General features: G+C 43.0%; 2 protein-coding genes across 4 annotated transcripts in view; both read right to left on the bottom strand.

The window, feature by feature from the left end:
* Positions 1-955: 955 nt before the first annotated feature.
* Positions 956-8280, bottom strand: SNRPD1 (small nuclear ribonucleoprotein D1 polypeptide). Of its 3 annotated transcripts, none has more exons than XM_080610168.1 (5): positions 7654-7796; positions 6840-7144; positions 6218-6294; positions 3223-3414; positions 956-1127 (listed from the first exon to the last, which is right to left on the bottom strand). In XM_080610168.1, the coding sequence occupies exons 2-5, from the start codon at positions 6851-6853 to the stop codon at positions 1051-1053; spliced, it is 360 nt and encodes a 119-aa protein (XP_080466294.1). In that variant the 5' UTR covers positions 6854-7144; positions 7654-7796; the 3' UTR covers positions 956-1050. The 3 variants fall into 3 exon arrangements, with proteins under 3 accessions (XP_080466294.1, XP_080466295.1, XP_080466293.1); XM_080610169.1 differs by having other exon boundaries at positions 6840-7141; XM_080610167.1 differs by lacking the exons at positions 6840-7144; positions 7654-7796 and adding an exon at positions 8184-8280.
* Positions 7158-20035, bottom strand: part of SACM1L (SAC1 like phosphatidylinositide phosphatase) — a 31942-nt gene continuing 19064 nt past the window's right edge. Inside the window, exons 8-20 of the mRNA XM_080610166.1 lie at positions 18950-19051; positions 18107-18192; positions 17840-17926; positions 17321-17389; positions 17124-17203; positions 15082-15180; positions 12507-12645; positions 12213-12282; positions 12046-12118; positions 11524-11617; positions 11352-11444; positions 10620-10677; positions 7158-9931 (exon numbers count right to left, since the gene is read on the bottom strand). Coding sequence (XP_080466292.1) covers positions 9795-9931; positions 10620-10677; positions 11352-11444; positions 11524-11617; positions 12046-12118; positions 12213-12282; positions 12507-12645; positions 15082-15180; positions 17124-17203; positions 17321-17389; positions 17840-17926; positions 18107-18192; positions 18950-19051 — 1187 coding nt within the window. The 3' untranslated portion in view covers positions 7158-9794. The remainder of the gene's footprint in view (positions 9932-10619; positions 10678-11351; positions 11445-11523; positions 11618-12045; positions 12119-12212; positions 12283-12506; positions 12646-15081; positions 15181-17123; positions 17204-17320; positions 17390-17839; positions 17927-18106; positions 18193-18949; positions 19052-20035) is intronic.

Raw genomic sequence — 20035 nt, 5'->3', positions numbered from 1 at the left:
TAGTTCTTTCCCTCTGTTGTAACACTGCCTATGGGGAAACGTGAGCAACCAGCTAAGCATGTTCCTGAACCAAAGTACCAGCAAAGACCCTTACCATTCCAGAAAGCCACTACTAAGCATGCATGTTATTTGGAATGACATGTTTTTCATCAACAGATGCAACTGTTGAAGTCTTGCAACGTGAATGTGACAATCCCTTTCCTACAAGGGAGAAGTCAGCAGGATGTATTGGAGATAAACGCGGCTAGAACTGCTTCTTTGCTACTTGTGTCCAGCAAAGCAGTTTATATGTACTTATATACACATAGATATACATATATATTCATGAGCTGCAGTTCTCTCACCTCCAGAAGTAGTAAACTTCCAATTCCAGTATGTAACTGTGCGCTGTGCTGTACTTTGTATTTTCTAGGGATGCATTTTAAGTACACTGGAAGAAATCTGTGCTAAAGCTGCTTTACAAGCCTCACCAAACAAAAGCAGGCTGTAGGATTAGCTTTGCCAATGTTCATGCCCAGATATAGTCTAACCGTGAGCTGTAACAATCCAGCTGTTCCACAGAACTGGTTCATTTCCCTATGTGACCATTTTATAAAGAAAGCAACATGTTTAAATTGTAAGCTTCATGTAATAAAAACCCAGTAAAATTATAGTTGTGAACTTTAAAGAGGTTACTCTGAAGAACAACATTAGAGACACTCATGGGATGCGGGTTCTTAATATAGTGTCTTACTGATATAACCATTAGAGGATGGCAAATGCCTTATTAAAGAGGGATTAATTTCAAACAAACAATGTTAATGGCAACCAAGACAAGTCTCTTGCTCTGGGGCAAAAGGCAAGAGGCAGTTGTATGGCCTTTAGGGGTGGGTGGAACCTCGATGATGACAACCACCACTGACACCACGCGCCGCTAGCCCCAGGCTTCACTAACAAAGGAAAGACACTTTTTCACATCCCAGTTTATTAAAAATGGATACCATAAACAAGACCTGTACAAAAAAATATTCGAAATTGCCCACGATTTGATAACAGTTGCCTGGTGAGAAGTTACCGTCTTGGGCCTCCTCGGCCTCTTCCACGACCTCGGCCTCTGCCACGGCCTCTGCCACGGCCTCTTCCAGCAACTGAGCAGATGAAACAGAAAGGATAAATCATGTGAGACTCACTTTCACCTTGATTAAAACATTCTCTATCAAGCATAAACAACACACATACTGCTTCCCTGTGATGAGGTATTAAGTTTGTTAATGCTCAGTAAGTTTCAGGCAGTATTTCCATCATCTGTGTTAGCTTTTTCAGTATACCACTGCCACAGACTACAGTCTTCACTGCACAAAACAAGGGGATATAACAGTTTGCTGCTCCCAAATGTAAGGTAAGTCTGACAGACAACTTATTTCTCTTTTTCTTCATCTTTTTGAGATAATCTAGTTTTTCAGGCATCACAAAAGCATACACAAGAGTAGTTTGGTACTATTCATTACAGCGTAAAAGACGTTTTTTCTTGCCACAGCTCGCACTGTGGTTCATCAAGTGTTCTGCTAAGGAAATATGGTGAGTTTTAACATGCTGTGAGATTCCCAAACTCAGCCTTTCTCAGGCACATTTTGAAAGGATCCCACCCCCAAACAGCTCCCAGTTTTCAATGATGCCTCTCCCGAGTTCCGATGTGCTTCTTAGGCCATGGGCTCAGCTGTGTGCTCCTGCTTTCAAAAACTGCTATTTTATGGTAAACGGAAGGCAGAATCACAGAATAATTGAGGCTACAAGCAACTGCTGTAGGTCTTGTGATCCAAATTGTGGTAACGTGATTTCACCCCTTTCTCATAAAGGGGTTTCTTTCTCCTAAAGAAACACGACCTGTCCCACCAGGTCTGGTTGATTTCAAAGAAGCCTGTCAGTGCAGGGCTCAGAAAGATACTTCAAGTTCCATGGAAGTGGGTGGCTGGGTAACAGCCACACTCCAGCATTCACATTTAGCCAGGAGGTTGGAACAATGCCTCTGTTCCACCTGACCCTACCTAGGTTAGAAATGCCATACAGACAGAGCAGAGGCACAAATTAGTGTGAAGGCTGGTGGCACTGGGTTTGCTGGCAACAGCCTGACCCTGTGAAATACACGAAGCATCAACACCTGACTGAATGATTACAGCACCTACATGCATCAGCAGTAATTGCACTGACAAAGTGCTGGCACACTCAAGACCCCAGGCACACGTTCCATGTACGTATCTCAGCCAGCACCCTGCCTTCCACCAACAGTCTCATTTGCCAAGGACACGCACCGTGTTACACACTTCTGAAGCCCGAGGGCATTTGCAGGTTAAGGCAAAGCACAGCACAACACAGCAGCGGTCTGAGAGTGCTTCAGTCCACTGGAGATGCAAGGAGGATGAACCTGAGGTAACTAGCGCTATCACAGCTCCTTTCCTCTCTCCAAGATAAAAAAGAGATAGTGCTGTTCTTGTTCACATTGTGAAGCTCAGAAAAAACCCAACCCAACCACACTCACTCCCTCCATGTGGTCAGATTGCTTTTAATAGATGTGAGAGGAACAAAACACTTTGAGGAGCTTTATCCTTGTTCTCTATAAAGGGAGTGGCCATACCCCTTGTACACTGTGATGCACACACCACAGTGTTCCTCACACCACTGCAGTGAGGTAGGCACACCAATTCGTAACATACACATGGATCAAAAACCACAGATCCAAATATCTAAACACTAGCTACAGGAGAAATGGTACCACATTTAGAGCACAATTAGCTTTCACTTACAACTTACTATTTTAAAAGTACACAGATTAACTGTTGGGCAAAACACACAGTGCCTGAAGACAACCTATAGACCTTCTGGGGTTTACTGGTTATTAACCTTAAACAGTGTGGATTAACACTGAATTGCTCTCTAGACTGTCAGGCTTCTAGAGAGAAGGTTTTTGTTCAACAGTCCTGTGATTAAGATTTACTCAAGCTTAAAAACACATTTTTTTAAACAGATGTATAAAAAGCCGTACCTATGACTGCACATGAAAGAAAGCTCTACAGATGCTAAGGCGGGGAAGGCAGACTTAGCCTGTCCAGTGTCAAACCCTCTGAGATGAAAGAACTAGCTGCCAAATGCAGATACTAAGACATGCAAATCCGATGCCTTCAGATTCAGAGTGCTACAATGCATACAAAGGCAGAGCGAACACAGATCAGGAAAGCACAAACTAACCTGCTTCTCTTTTCTTGGATTTCACTTTTGGTTCAACATCCACTAGCAAAGTATCCAGAGGCAAACTGTCAGGCAGGATGAAGTATCGGATGTTATTCCCTCGAATACTCAGCGTCTCCAGCTGTACAGGTTCTCTGTTCTTCAGTGTCATCTTCACTGCCTTGAGATGTGTGTTCATACTGACATCCACTCCTGAAACAAAACAAGTCTGATTTCAGGGATGAAAGGCTTTAAGATGGTCCCTTGTTGGCTGGTTTTATGCTCCCTAATTTAGCAATTGCTGCCTTTAGCACCTCCTTGCTAGCGATTTGGATCTAGGCAAGAGCCATTTTGTAAATGGTTAAAACAATTCCTTTGAACAACAAGTAAACTGCTGCTTATTACAGAACTCTAATACTAATCTTTATACGCCTTCAAAGAGAAGCAAACCAGGAGGAAAAACGTTTTCTGTAAGCCTTAGAAAAATCATAGAATGGTCTGGGTTGGAAGGGACCTTAAAGATCATCCAGTTCCAACCAGATGGAAACTGCCGTTCACAAACACCTGCTAATTCAGTGACACCCACCCCAGCAGTTTCTACTCGTTCCAACTCCTGCACAAACAACCCTTTGTGCTAAAAATCAGGATAGTCTCGTTCCATAAACGCAGAAAGACAAACTGTAGGATGTCTTACCAAGATAAATGAGTGAGGAGCAGGCCAGAAACAGAACCACCACTGTGCTGTGCTTATTCCATAGATTTTTCTGTCCTCTCCCCTTACTTCCAGGTTTTACACAGCTCTCCAGCACCTGCACTTGGTTGGTGCAAGGTTCACATGACATGAAACCTGCCTGCTCTGGCCAACCCACACCCCAAGAAGAGATGGCCCAGCAATGATGGACGCAGTTCATGCACCAGTGTAAACGGAAGATTCTCATGTTAGAAACACAGACTGCATGAAGTTTTTACAGAAAATGAGAGATTCTGATCAACAATTAAGCCTGCAAGAGCACTGAGGCCAGGAGACAAGCAGTTTGCTTGCTTTCTATCCAGCTGGGTTCAACAGAGCTTGCTGCAATCAGACACCAGAGTGGTGCCTTCACGTCTACTCAAAGCTGATGGATCTGGCAGAAAAATAATGTCCGTTCCAAACTTTGCCAAATGTCAGCAGATTGTTACTGGCCAAAAAAGCACCTCAGCAATCCCCAGGAATACAACTCTGCCAAGTTTGAATTCTATTTTGTTTTACTAACAGTGCCTGGGCAGAAGGGCTTCTAAAAGCAGCCTGGGGTGAGTGAATGAAAGGAGATCAAGCACGTTCATCAGCATAACTGTAAGGGTTTGCTTCATCAAATACAATGTGCTCCATCTACATTCCTGGTCATCTCTACAGCAATGCTAACACGAATGTTCTCAGAACAAGATCACTCGCTGATACTATTAAAAGCAAACAGAATAGTCTGCTTATTTTTCAGTACATGAGAACAATATAATAAACCATAAAGGCTTTTTCTGCAACAAAGAAGTTTCTGACAGACAATAACATTCCACGAACTTACGCAAAGGACCTCTGGCATCAGCAGGAGACCAGGTTCACAGCACCAGGACTCCTTTTTGCCATGTATCCCCCATCAACCTCTGTGTTTTCAAACCTGTTCCATGCACTCAATGTAAATATATGCAAAGATGTATTCTCCCCTTCTGCTGTGCTCTGGGGAGATCCCCCTGCAGTCCTGATCCAGCTCTGCGGAAACAACACAAGAGGGACATGGAGCTGTTGGAGCGAGTCCAGAGGAGGCCATGGAGATGCTGTGGGGGCTGGAGCAGCTCTGCTCTGGAGCCAGGCTGAGAGAGCTGGGCTGGTTCTGCCTGGAGAAGAGAAGGCTCCTTAAGGGGAGACCTTAGAGCAGCTCCAGTGCCTAAAGGGGCTGCAGGAAACCTGGAGAGGGGCTTTGGACAAGGGCCTGTAGGGACAGGGCAAGGGGAATGGCTTCAACCAGCCAGAGGGGAGACTGAGATGAGCTCTTGGGCACAAGTTCTTCCCTGTGAGGGTGCTGAGGCGCTGGCACAGGGTGCTCAGAGAAGCTGTGGCTGCCCCATCCCTGGCAGTGTTCAAAGCCAGGTTGGATGGGGCTTGGAGCAACCTGATCTAGTGGAAGGTGTCCCTGACTGTGGCAGGGGGTTGGAAGTGGATGACCTTTAAGGTCCCTTCCTACCCAAAACAGTCCGGGATTCTACGATTTAGAAGTTCACCTTAACAAGAGCAAAAACGAGCTCAACAGAAATTGTCTGCCTTTTTAGATAAAAAGGCTGAAACCCAAAATTTCACTGATTTTAAGACCATACCAGCACTTAACATGTGCCATCAAAAAAGAAATCCCTCTTCTAGCATTCCGCTGCAACGTTTCTATTGTTACTGCACCTTCAGAGATGAAAAGTCAGATGTACTGAGACACCTTATCAAAACTCAGCTGTACCTCCACCACCAGCTTGATATGGCAGTAAAACTGCCTCACCAGCATCATCATCCTAAGAGAGCATCACACTTCCCACAGCTTGGCCAATGGTTTGGAAATGTTTCCTTCCCTCACTTCCAAGCCTGTTTGGAAGTGAAGGCTGGAGCCCAGCTCCCAGGATTACAGAGAATGTACTGCCTCCCAGCAGCACCTTATTCACAGAAAGCTCATCACAGAGTAAGTAGATCAGCAGCCTAAGATCAACCACGGGTGTATTTGGCCACCAGTATGTCAAAGACAATCTGCAACTGACTGAAATTCCAAGTGCTTTCATGGTTGGCTTTTCACTGCTCTGCACTGCAACTTCTGCCAGTCTGGGCTCTTCTGTAACAAACACTCCCCTGCCTGCACACAACGATGTAATTTACAAAGAACACCTCCTGCATCTCCCAGAGAAGGTCCCCGCAAGAGGGAGTACAAAACAAAAGAGCTGGGTCCAAGCCAGTCGTTAGCAGATGGGTAAGAGGCAACGCTCCGCTGCAGCCTCCCGCCCGCCGTACCTGTGATAGTGCCATGCACCTGGGTCCCGTTCTTCAGCTCAATGGTCACAGTCTCATGGCTCAGCTTCATTAGAAACCTAGGAATTAAAAGCAAATCAAATGGCTCACTCCCATGTAAAGCCGTTTGTGTTTAACGTCCCGTTATGGAAAAAAAGATCTGCCCGAAGTATTCCCACATCCCTAGCTCCCAAAGGCTGCGCGCTCGGACTCTGCGGCAGACGGTCAGTGAAGCATTACGCGAGAGCAAGGTACAAACCCCCGCGTCTGGCCAACCACCGGGGCCTGGGGCACCGACTGACAGACACTGCTCAACCCAGCACCCCCAGGCACACCGTCACCGCACACAGACGGGAGCGTTTAAACCCCGCTACCGCCTCACGAAGGCAATTCTAACCCAACATGGCGGGGTTTCCCCCCGAAGGGTGGTACTGCTGAGCTCCCGCTCCGCACGGCCAAGGCAGCGGTACGGGAGAGAAGCCCCCCACCGCCAGCTAACGGGGGCCGGCGGCGGAGCGCCCCATGGACCGGGAGCGGGGGATATGGGCCCGCCGGGCGGCGGCTGAACGCGCGGGCCTGCTTCCCGCCGCGGCCTGGCACCGGCAATCCGCCTCCATCCGCTCACCTGACGAGCTTCATCGCGGCGGGAGGCCGGAGCTCCGGCCGGGCGGTCTCGGGCAGGGGAGCGGAGGAGGCCGCGCCGCGGGGAGAGCGGAGTCCCTCGGCGGGCAGGCCCGGAGGCACGGGCGCGTTACTCGGAGCAGGCCGCGCCGCCGCCCAGAAGCGGCCGCCCAACGCAGCGATCAATGGGCGGAAGCGCCGCTGCGCGCGCGCGGACGAAGGTGCACCAGCGCCCTCTAGCGTCCGGGAGGCCCCGCCCGCCGGGGCAAGAAAGCCAAGCTGTTTCCTAGGAGCTCCCAGCTCTTCCTGCTTTACCACATTAAAAAAATACATTTTAGAGAAAAAACACTTAATTTTAAACCCACGGCCCAAGGTTACAGTTTGTACTTTATACAAATATTGTATACAGTTTTGTACAGATTTACGTATTTCTTAAGAAATTAATAGTAACTTTGTCTGTGTGTGTGAATTTACCTGCATGATGAAAGCTTATCCATCTAAAACATACACACAAAGCTCTGTCAAATGCTATTTTGTCACTAATTCAGGAAGGCCCAGCTCAGAACCTCTGTGTCTGGGCAATCACCTTTCATGTTTGAGTCTGTAACAGACCAATGACACAGTGGAAAAAACCCCAAACTTGAGAGAGCTGATGTGTGCCTGCAGTAGGGGAGGGAAAGGGAGATGACAACTTCCCCTTTCACCCCGAGCACCTACTGCTGTGGTCAGTGAAAACCCTGAGGTTGTCCTGGCAGAAGCAGAGCAGAGGAGACACTTGGGACTAAACATGAGGGAGGTTCAGCCATAGTGGTCCTTACACAGAGATCCAGCCACGGTGACGAAGACTGGAACGTGAGCCCAACACCAACACCAGGGCACAGGCACCAGTACTGAAGCAGGGACCAGCAAGGTCTGCAGCTGTAGAGCCGAGAAGGAAGCAAAGCGTCCTTCCAGTGAGGAACTGTTCCCTAAGGATTAGTTTGGGAACAGCCACTCCAAAGCACAACACACACCACGGACCAGCTATCTAGAAAAGTTGAACATTTTATTGTCATTTATGAGAACACCGTTTGTGATTTTAGAAATACAGACTCTATGCAAAGCACTGAAATGCAGGTGCTTTCCAACTTCCAAAACCTGCGCTACTCCACATCTTACAAACCTTTTATATTAACGATTCAAGTTCGGTCTTTGCTGCAACAAATTCTTCACCAAAGATGCAAGGATTTAGGTTCTAGACTGCAAGACAACCACACCAAGTTTCAAATGCCAGAGAGCCATCAAAACCGTGCCTTTCAAATGCAGAGTCTGTGGTGTTCTGGGACTTCCAGCCCGTAATGGAGCTCACCTTTGAAAACTTCAAGTTAGAGGGTTTTCCAGTTAACTGCCAACTGGTATTTCCGTTACAGCATCTAGAAGCAAACAGATACTTTGCAAGTACTAGTGCTTATGAACAGGTTATGTTTACACAGACCCCGGAGAGGCCTCCGGAAACATTCAAGGTTAAAATGAACAGTTAACAGTTGCAAAAATCTGTACATATTTTCAGTTGTAACTCAAGGAAACACCCAGAGTCCAGTGTTTTGTGTTCTAGCCTCAACTGTGCTCGTCCCAGCGTTCTACATGTTCCTCCTCCCTTGCCCCCCTTTTAAATGGTACACTCACAATCTGAATATACAGCTGTACTTACAGGAACTATTAAACAAAGCACAGCGCCTTAAGCAAGTTCCATGGCTGGTTTGGAACAAACCATAAAAAATAAGTGACAAAAGAGTTTAAAATTGGTCCTCAATTAGGTTTACTTACGGGTTTTTTTACAGCTTGGAAGCGCTAAGTTTAAAGACACACATTTATTATTGACCAGCACAAATGATTCTGCAGCTTTTTGTCTTTTGAAGAGTATGTTACAATATCATGCATGAGAAGCAAGCTGCTGCTCCCAAGTGCAAACACAGAGTTTAGACTAAACACGTTCTCCTCCAGTTGTTATTCCTTCTTTCATAAATTTCCACATAACCAAGAATAGAAGCAGCTGACAAGCAAAACAATATGGAGTTCACCTTTCACGTTGCGACCCATTCTTGAAGTAATGGAATACTTTGGACCTTTAGCATAAGGAAGGTTCAAGAAACACTGCAAAGGATTTTTACATTCTTCGATCTCATTTACATCTTTAGAAAGAAAAATTCTGTATTTTAACTTGCTAACTAACGTATCATCTGGAGACTGTAGTATTGAAACAGTGCAAGACATCTGCAACTTCAGGAACATCCAATTACACTGCCCTTTCACCCAACAATGATGAGTAGAATATTGCATCAGTCCTAGATTAACACGACAGGACAAAAGCTCATTTTAGAAGAGCATTAGGATTCAAAATATCTTTTCTACTTAGTGAAAAGAATCCACACACGAATATGCACAAAGGACTCCTTAACGTGGACTTTTATCACAATAAATATAATACAGCTGTACGTCTTGGAACAAGACATTTTATTGGTGTGAAGCTGTATTTATTCAGAGACTAGAAGCTCCATTATTAATGCTTCAACATCTGAGTATTCTGATGCACAAACAGCATCAGAGCTCTCACCTGTCAAGCCAGAGACCAAATACTCAGCTGAAACAGCCCAGACAGACTATGAGCTGACACAGTCCACTTATGCCCTAAAACATTCCAGACACCAAGATGCTGATTTGCATCTTTGCACCACCTCAATAAGAGTGGAGCCCACTCCACTAATGCAATATTCCAAAGACCATTGCAACTAAAGACTGTTGAGTCAAGTCTCAGTTGAAAGCTGCCACCACCACCATAAGACACTATTTTCTCTCCTCCGTCCCCCCAACACCGCCAACGCTAAAAAGATCACTATTCAGTGTGGAAAGCAGGTCAGTAGAGACTCCAAGTGTGGCTCGAGGAATCCTCACTACCAAGCCGCTTTCCACACACACAAATTCAGTCCATCTTCTCTTTCTGGACCAGCTTGGGTGCATCTACAAAATCCTTGCCATTGTAAAGGATGATGGCAAAAGTTCCAGAGCTTGCACTTCCCCAGAAAAACACATAGGCCATTGTCTCAGTCCATGTATCACCTGTTAAGAGTCAGATAAACATTTTAGGTTCATTATCTCCAGTTACTACAGAGAGAGTTTTTTAGTACAAAAGCAAAATATTCCAAGCCCTCCCTCAGAGATCTGCAGACAGATGAAGTCAGAAGTCCTTCATGGACACTGGGGTCTTCTCTTTCTCTATTTCCCTAACTAGGAAAACTCTGTCACAAGGTTCTTAGAACACTTTGAACAGACAGCTACAGAAGTTGGAGGCCAAGAACTCTATGGGCACTGATGATAAAAAATTCAAGGCAAAAGAACACAAATCTTCACAACTCCCAACACAGATTCAGATTACAGATACACACACCAGAACAGGCTTATGCCTGTATCTGACACTTCTGAACTGTCTTTCTGCCCTACGCCAGGTATTATTCTGGGGATTCATCCAGCTATAATAATACTAGATTTCTACTTTGGTGCAGCTAAATCTGATGACAACTATCTGCCCCTTAAATGACTTCTACAAAAGTTTTAACACTATTTTCTATAGTAGCCCAGGTTTTTACACATTAATAATACAGTACTAGAGCTCAATCTTCAGAACCATGCTCAAACACCTTTAAGTATGATGGAGAAGCAATTTTATACTTAATAGTTTCTGGTAACCTTTTACAGGAAGTCTGCATACAAGCAAGCTAATTCTGTGCAATTAAAAATAGTGACTTACCAGCCATGAGCAAACAAATAATGCACATGGAGAAAGCAACCACCATAATAATAGGCAACTGGGGAAAGAGAAAAAGAATAATCATTTGATATAGCAGCACATATATGCCTTGATTTCCTTTAAGATGGGTTGTACTACAAAGCTATTTACTTGCTTTGCAATGAAGTTGCTTTAATTCCCGATTCACCTGTTGTCAGGTACAAAAAAATTTGGAAGAGTGTGTTGAATTAACTGGGTTAATTCTTAAAATACACCTTCTGTCTATTAAAAGAGAGGTTGAGATTTGTGGTTTTAAGAAAAAGAGTACACCAGCCACTAGTTAAACCCAGAATGTCCCAAATCCAATTCCACAAAATAAAAGGGTGAGGAAGAATAAAGAAAGTGGGGGCTTTGTGTTACAGTCTGTGCATGAAAGAATGAGAAGAGATCTTCACAAGCTGCTTCTGCAGAAGGAGAGAGTCACTGGTGGCGACAGAGTTTCTCCCTTTCCACTTGATGAAACACATTTTTAAAGAGCAGCAAGCAGCAGGTTTTTTTACAATACCTCAACACACTCCATTTTCTGTCAAGGGAACAGGCTGGGTTTAGTCCTATAAGCAGGTATCATAGAAACATAACCAGATTATAAGGACACTTCATCACTCGATAGACAAGTTCTACTTAGTCACATGAAGCAAGTGACTGAAAGGTTATAGGTGTTTCTCCAGTCATGAATAAAGTCTGCATACTCACAGCTAAGAACTTCCAATCTTTCTGGACGTGCAGAGGACTAGCAGGTTCTACTTCATCCACAGAATAATTCCCAAGAAAAAGATCAATTGCATCCTGGAAGAGAAAGGGAGAGCAAGAGCTAAAATGCACAACAACACTGTTGCACTTCCCCACATTTAAAAGCCTAACTTACCTGCCTAAATCCATCAGAGAAGTTGTTCTTATAGTAACGTATTAATGAGTTCCATCCATCCATTATTAAGCCCCACTGAGTTCTCTTCCCAGTTCTGCAAAAAAGAGTTTTGAAAAAAACATTTTAAATAGGTTTATAAATTCAGGAAGATAATTTCAGATTTACAGTTCTTTCATGGGTTTATGTTTAATAAGTGTATTTACATGGAGGTATTCATCTAGTGCTGCCTCTGCATTATTACCACACAATACTTGTAACTACGTTTGAAAGTTACACTTCTCTCCCTCCAACAATATAAGTGTGCCCTGAAGAAGCACATTTGCTTGGGTTTATTTCCAGATAGCCTTTTTCCCTTTCATATGAACGAATAGTGTTCTGTAGACTTCAGTCTGACATTTTACCAGTTGAGCCACTGCAAAACTCGTTAATAGCCTAAGCCCCTTCTCGGACACGAAGGCTTCAAGAAAATCCCAAACATGCCAAAACCAATCCAGAAGGCCTTTACAAGAAAAGCTGACTTGCCTTGTGTAGTCTGTCTTTAAGGCACCAGTTCCAGCATACTGTTTGGCACAAGCATTAGCATTGTCAGCCCATGCTGTGAATAGGAAAGCATTAAGAAAGATTAAGGAAGTTATGTACTCCGGTTGGGAAAAAAAAGTGCAATTGTTTGAACTCTACAAACAGCCTACCATTTTTGTAGATTTTCTCAAAGTCTGCCTGCTCTTCAATTCTCTGTCCAACATGCAGAATACCAAGCCTCTAAAACAAAGAGCAGATTGAGGCTTACTAGGAGTTCACTAGAAAAATCAGGATATGCTATTAGAAAAAGGTGGATTTATCAAAGCAGAGTCTGGCTAATGCGTTTCAAGTAGCACAGTGACTCAAATATGCAAGCTCTTATTGCTATGTTAAAATTGTATTTCAGTTCCAAACAGAAAGACTCTCTCCTCTTCCTGTGTGTTAAACAAGAACAAAACATTTACCTGAAGCTGGGCTTGAAGAGATCGGCGTGCCAACAAGCTCTGAATCACATTAGTCCGATCAAGGCAGTCCATGCAGTTACTGCGGAATATTCCTTCCTGCTGAGTCACAATTTTACCATCGGAGTCAACTAGAAAATAACTAACATATACAATCCACTTCAGTATTTATAGATAACAGTCCATATAAACCACGTCTTTTCAGCAATCAAAACACAGCTGTCTTGAGCACACAGAGTGCTTAGATGTGGCTTTGAACTTTGAGGTCACCTTGAATTCTTCCCCTCCAGCACTGGAGACTAGCATTGATGTATGAACATCTTGTAATCTCAGGCCACCTTGCCCTTCTAATTGCACTCTTCTAACTTAGAAAGCCCACCAGCAATAGAAAGTTACGTCACTGGGAAGAGCAGATTGAGGTATAAAATCAGAGCCTTAAATTTTACTTTTTCAGTTATGGCAGGGTCCCAGCTCCATGGATAGCAAGATCATTAACACAGTGTAACAGCAGAAGTAACCAGGTTTGTATATATGCAGTCACCATGGCATAGAAGAGCCATATAAACTCTGAGGCACACTTCTTCCAGGAAGATATTCAGATCTTTAAGGTTTAAGTTTGAAAACCTGCTAGTGTCACTCTCCTCTCCATCATGAGAACATCTGGGGGAACCAGATGTCCTCTCCTACAACAGCATATGCTAACTGTTGACTCAATCTTTTTAATTAACTAAACTAGATGTCTTGTAATTGAATTGAATACTGAGCTGGTAAAACAAATGCGCTGACCAAGTTAACAGCTGGATGTGTGAACAGGACAGAACTATACTTGCCCTTCTGCTACAGCATGAAACTTCCAGTTGCCTAAAGACTTACATATCATTTTCTGTTAGTCCGTTACTCTGTTATGTAGTTATGGACTCTGAATGCGGACTAGCATATGATCCACTGTTACTGCACAGTATTTTAAGATTCTAAAGTCTTAGAGCCATGCAGAAGTAAAAAATCAAGAGCCTTAGAAGTCTGTGCATTTACTTTGATCAACTTTATGTTAAGAAGACCCATTTTTGTCTTTCCTGGACAATCAGTTTTGTTAAACCATGTTTTACATTGTTGTATGATTAAAGGAAACCAACACCTGTGAAATCCTCATTTTCCCCTTCTTCCAACAAGCTCTGCCTAGAACTGATATTAGGATAATCAGTATAGTTGAAGAGTAAAGCTATTTTATTAACCAGAAGTGTTAAGTGCTGCATTTTCTATAGTTGCTCTAAAAACATTTCACACATCCTCACCCCCTCAAACCCAGCAAGCCAGCTCTCTGACAGGTCTTTCCCAACTGGATTTAACCTGTGGAAAAGAGAGTTGTTTACTTCCATTGAACTGTTTCCCTCTCTCAGGGTTGCACAACTGTTTCCTAAGAATATCAGAACTCAAGACTTTTCTGTTCCTATTTAAGCAACCATCACCCTAGATGAAACAGAACAAGGTATGGTAGAGCCAGCCTAATCCTGAGGAAGAGCCTTCACTTTTGTATCTTGTTTTAGAGACACACAGCTTCATGGGATTCAGTATTCAGTCTAAGAATAAAGGATCCTTGCTGAATGGGAAACCTACATGCTTATTTCTCCTTATTCAAAGTGCTCAAATCCAATTCATTTGTCAGCTCTTCATGTATTTTTCTGGGTGGTAGGCAGAGAATATTCACTACCATCTGATTTATTTATACTATTCCTATAGCCTTCATTCCAGGCAAGAGATTTCATTCATGAGACTCCTGCTGCAGCCTACAGGTCACTTGAGGTTTTTTGACAGCAGAAACCACTGCCAGTTTTATAACGTTTTAGCTGATATACTTTGCGCTTTAGGTACCAGACTTTAGGAACAGGAAGGAAGCAATCAGAAAAGCAGAACAAAGGAAACAGTTTCGCTAGCAATCTACACGTCTACAAGTAGAAAAGACCAAGAAGAGCTTAAAACACACTTGTGGGACTACAAGATTTAAGCTGATTTAGACAATTAGTCTAGTTTTATGACTCAACAAAATGAGAATGTTTCCTTGTGGGTTACTTATGTTAGCAAGGGCTAACAGTCAGTACCAGTGTCAAGGTCTGGAGCCACAACCACATGTGTTAGAGAAAACACTGCCAAAGAGAGAGCAGGTGCTGGTGGAAGGAGTACTAAGTGTTGGACACTCAGTAGCACAGTTTGCTGTCAACACAGGGAATTACTATTGGATGAAAAAAAATATCACTTAAGCAGACTACTTTTGTTTAATAGCTTATTGCATGCTTGCTCATTTCTTTGTCTAACCTTTTACCCTAAGGCACAAAGGCAACCCTTGAGCCACAATGCATGGCTGCTACAACTCCCAGAACCATTTTATTGGGACATACAAAAGGCTTTACATCTTACCCACCACCAGATCTCTAACCTTTCCATATGGAAACACTAATGCATATGGAAAGCACCTACTTTACAGAAGACTACATGTCTGGTTTGTTGTGCTGACTCAAGACAAGAGCAACTATGAGAAAGTGGTCTCATTTTAACAGTACAGAAACAAACTGCAGAGCCTTACCTAAACTCATCCTGCTGTTCTGCTAGTTGATCCATCAAAATTTGAAGTCGATCCCATCTCATCCGACTGCACTCTTTATGGAAGTCAAATGCTACATATCTGTTCAGAGAGAGAAGCATCTTTTCAGATTAGGTATGTACTGCAGCGAAGGTCTCAGAACAGCCCCCCTCTCCCCCCGCCCATGGAAAGGCTGATCTATAGAACAGATAGCGACAGAGGATTTGGTTTTCTTTAGGGACAGCTTCCAGCAAGTATCTCTGGATTTTGTCAGCACTCTGTAACCTTCCTGAGGCTGCATCCATAGTGTGCACAGTGACAGCATTTACATTTCCTTACAGGACACCACTAGTCTGGGAAAGCACACATTGAGTTCCAAGTTACCCATTCTACCTTCTGGCTAGTATTTTCCCTCCAGTAATTACAGAAAGGATATGAACCCGATTTAATCTCTGATTCTTTGTCCTACTCTCTTTCCAAGCAACAGCACTGGGAACTTCAGTTCACTTTCGGAAGAGGCTCAGGTATTGAAATGCAACATTCTTTGCTGGCATGCAGCATAATTCCCTTGACAGCTCTCTAGAAACCTGAGACAGGTTCTGTCTGAACAGCTAGCCTACTCAGTCATAAGAGAATTAAAGAGCTACTGACTTGGAACAAGATTTTAACAGCCAACTCATTTCTGGTGAGAAGTGATCTAGATGAGTGGTGCTTGATTCATCTTTCATATACAGACACACACGTGTGTATATATATGCTGTGAATTAAGGGACATTACATTCCTCCCCCAAGTCTTTATAATCCAAAAGTTACTATTCACCAAGTTTTCAAGACTAAAGATGGCATACACTGAAGACAAGTGTTATTCTGGCAGGTAAAGGCCATCAAAACTGATTAACAAAGAAAAAGGATTTTGGCAGCATTAAGAAAAACGTGCTGGTAAAACACTACTTTTTAACGCATACAGAACATCACTAAAATACACCAGGAGAGAATTTTACATCTTGGTTTCCACCAGGAGACTTTACAGCAAAGGTGCACAGAATTCCACAAGCTTTGTACAGCTTGTTGGTATCAATACCAACCTAGGTGTGAGAGTGAGAAAAGAGTTCACCTCAGAAGTGGTCCTTTTTAATAAAACCAGAAGGAAAATCCACACCCACATTCCAGTAACACACAAACACACCTCTGAGGGTAGTAAAAGAAGCCGTGGTGAAGGCAGCAGCAGGGCATCATAGAAGCAGAAAAAAGCTTGGGAAAAATTCCAAGTACGTCAGGATTTATCGAGGCATCTTGATTATACTCTATGATTCCTTAGTAATGCTTAGACAGAAGTGAAACCTTCTTAAAACAGGATGCCTTTTTGCTCACAAGTAGAGAATTTTATCCTTTGATTTACATCAGTGACAATAACCCTTTACAGTCATTTCAAGGAAAAGGAAGAGGTAAGTATCTGTGGGAGCTGGCTACTTAGCCCTCCCTCCAGAAGTTCGTGAAAGCAAGCACAGGCAGGTTGTAGAACTGCACTGCACTCAAGATTCCCACAAAGATAAGGAATATCTCTTATGATTAAAGTGCATTCTCCACTCTCTTGTCCCACTGTCCCACTGAGGTTGACATTTAAACTACATGCTCCCCTTACCGTTTTCTCTTTTACCTCAATACTGGTTTGTTCACACCCAGCACTCCCTTACTAAGTAGCAATGTAACCAAGCCCTTTTGCCAGAAGCTAGTCTGCAGGACATGATTTCTTTATCCTAAAATGCAGATCTTCACAGTTCTCATAGCATACTATTACTCCAATACTGGTATTACCATTGCCTCTGAGCTCCCTTCTTTGTTTTGACTCCCTTCTTTGCCCTCTTCACATTCTGCTTAGAATGTGAGCTCTGCGGTAGGAGCATTGCCTATCTGCAAGCTACTTTATGAAAATGAAAATAAAACTCAAACACATCAGGCAGTTGGTGAAGGCCTCCACAGAACCGATCACTTGGAGGCAATGCTCAGCTTTTAGCACAGAATGTATCCTTTCATTTCACACGTACCTGACCATCCCGTTTGCCATGTTGGCTACCATTTTGGCAAATGTTTGCTCAAGAGGCTTTTCTGAACCTTTTTGGTTAACCTGGGAGGAAGAAAAAAAAAAACAAAAGTAAAAAGAAATATATATATAAAAGATTATTATTCAAAAGCCTGCTTAGAAGAACATCAGCTTTTTCAGGAAGAACAAGGGAAAGCATACCAAGTTGACAATCATTTGCTTTCCGTAGCTAATTATTTGCGAGTCAAAATGTCTTTGGAAGCCATCCATCTGGAAGAGAAAGGAAAAGTAGCACACATCTGTCAACACATTTAAGAGCTATGATTTACAAGAGATCTCGATTATCATCTTTTTGACAATACCACATAGGTAGTAGCTAAGAAGCGTTTGATGTTCTCTGTTGTGCTAATACATTTCTACTTTCATCCCCCCAGTCCATTCAGCTTGCCTGCATGCGCATGTCACAGATAACAAGTATTGTGCAGCTGCTAGAACTCCTGCAAACAAGTACCAAAGAGAAACTATCCCCATTGATGTTTGGGCTTTTTTCAGTCTCTGAACTCACCTTGAGTACAAGGCTTCTTGCTACTTCCTTTTAAAAGTAAAGCTCAATCCAGGACTGCTGATTTTTATTCCTCTGATTACAGTTTGTTATTTTATCACACAAGCACGAGCCCAGAAATATGTTTAAACCCCAAGACACAACAAACACTCACATACATGATTTACTGACTTGCTGATCTGTGGCTTTGGCTTATACTTGAGGTTTGGTCTTTGAGACCAGAAAAAAGGAATTGATCCACGGGTCTGCAAAAGAATGGAAAATAGTTTAAAACAACAAAACACTTATAAACTCACTTGCCATTTCAAGATGAAGCAGACTGGGTTAGGTTGTGTGCATGCACATCTTGTATACAATTCATATCTAGAAACACAGAGCAATCCCGGTATCTTAAGCCAGTGAGCACTTCTTTACACTGACTTTACCTGAACAAACGATGCCTTGCTGCCCTTGTAATGCACAATTTGTTCTGTTTCAATGAAGTTAGCAGCATGCCCTTCTGAATCAATACCTATGAAGGAAAAAGACCTTATTAAGCAACTCTGGCTGCAGAACAGTGACAGTGTATCAGCAAAAGGCTTCCTTCCTACCCTTCCTTAAGCACTCACAGAAAGCATGAAAATACCACAGAGCTGCCTGAAGATGGTAAATTAAACACCTCTGGCAAGAATTCAACATCATCTGTACCAAATTTAACTTGAAGAAGCACAAATGTGCTTAACACATTTTGATATTTCTAGCCATAGAAATTGAGCAGTTTAATACAAAATAAGATGCAAGTGCTTTGACACAGAAATATAATTCCTAATTCAATAGCAATGGCACTGCAGAAACCAACCAATTTCTTCAAAAGCACGTATGTTGGGACTAAGAACAGAGAAAGTAATTGAAATCTATTTCCTTGTTCACCTTTTAACTTGAAACAACTAGAGAACAGGGCGCCAGTGGCAGCATCAATGATGCCGTTACTGAATTTATTGCCAGGGCAAGATGGCTGTTACACACTTACATTTAACTCCTCCCCATTAAAGTGTTAAAAAGCCGTACAAAGCTTCTGCAGTTCTCTCTAGAATCAGTTTCAATATGATACCAGAACACGCTTCATATCATATGGGTTCCTAATATTTTCTCTGGAGCAAGGACCTCTTGAGACAAACTAATACAAGCATTTTTTGTGCAAGCCTTTACACAACAAATACACTTAAAAGGCGAGTCACTTATAGCTGGAATTTGCTTGATTTTAAAAAGAAATCCATTTGCTATTTTACCTCTCACATAGTAGCGCACACCAGCCCTGAAACAGCTTCTTCTGGAAATCAGCAGCCAGTCAAAACACTTGCCATTAATAGAACAAGAGTGCATCGTGATAACTAGTGAAGAACATTAAGGAAAACCCCAATAGTTCATTAGGGTATTTTTATATATTAAGAGGTAGGAAACATCAAGGAACCAAGTGACTACATTCAAAATAATCTCTGAACATTTCCCACACCAATATGTTCAACACCAGCTGAATATTAAACTTGAGAGCACTGGGATCAGTATGCGCACCACAAAAAGACAGGCCATAGGTGATGTCACTGATGAACACATTAAAGCTGCCAGAACTGAGAAAATGGGCTTCTAAAGAAGATTAATGTAGTGTTATGCCCGATGTATGTCACTGACTGGACAGACTGCTGAAGTTCTGTTCAGTGCTACATCCATCTCATCCACAATTTTATTAAGCTGTCTGAACAGTTTCTTGCTCCTACTGCTTTTAACAAGACAATAGCACGTCAGAAAGGCTTTTAGAACAGCGAATAGCTTGGGCTATTACACCTTGCACTTGTACATAACAGACAGCACATGTACAGCTGTCAGAACAAGCAGTAATGCAGGCTGGCTTTCAAACCCATGCCAAGGAAAAGAATGAACACGTCTGCAGTGGATGCTTCTTACACAAGAATGGTTTCCTGCTTAGGCTAGATATCCAAAGTGGCAGATACTCCATAATCTCAGATTAATCAAACAAACAGGGACCACTGACAGCTAGCTTCAGCTTGAGAGCCTTGTTCTGTGCTGCTTCTAATTGCCTTTATTCGGACTACAGTAAACAATCAAGTCTTAAGAGAGATCACCATTTATCATGAATAATTTCCCACAGGCTTTCATCCTTTGCCCCTAGAAACTGAAACCCACAACTCTGAAGCAAACACACAATCAAAATGACCAATTTTTGCAAGCTGCAGTATTCATAGAATATATAGAAAGGTTTGGGCTGGAAGGGACCTTAAGCTCATTCAGTTCCAATTCCCTGCCACGGGCAGGGACACCTCACACTAGACAATGTCACCCAAGGCTCTGTCCAACCT

This window comes from Psittacula echo, assembly GCF_963264785.1.
Source record: "Psittacula echo genome assembly, chromosome: 2".
In the NCBI taxonomy this organism is placed as follows: Eukaryota; Metazoa; Chordata; class Aves; order Psittaciformes; family Psittacidae; genus Psittacula; species Psittacula echo.
The sequence above is the reverse complement of the archived record's forward strand: the minus strand, read 5'-3'. Positions and strand labels throughout refer to the sequence as shown.

What these genes read in the sequence shown, in the direction of transcription:
- SNRPD1 (XM_080610168.1), bottom strand. An exon ending in GGTGCATGGCACTATCACAG is followed by an intron (nt 3,415 to 6,217) that starts GTACGGCGGGCG and finishes GTTTTGTTTCAG; the next exon opens with GAGTGGATGTCAGTATGAAC. An exon ending in ATCCAAGAAAAGAGAAGCAG is followed by an intron (nt 1,128 to 3,222) that starts GTTAGTTTGTGC and finishes TCATCTGCTCAG; the next exon opens with TTGCTGGAAGAGGCCGTGGC.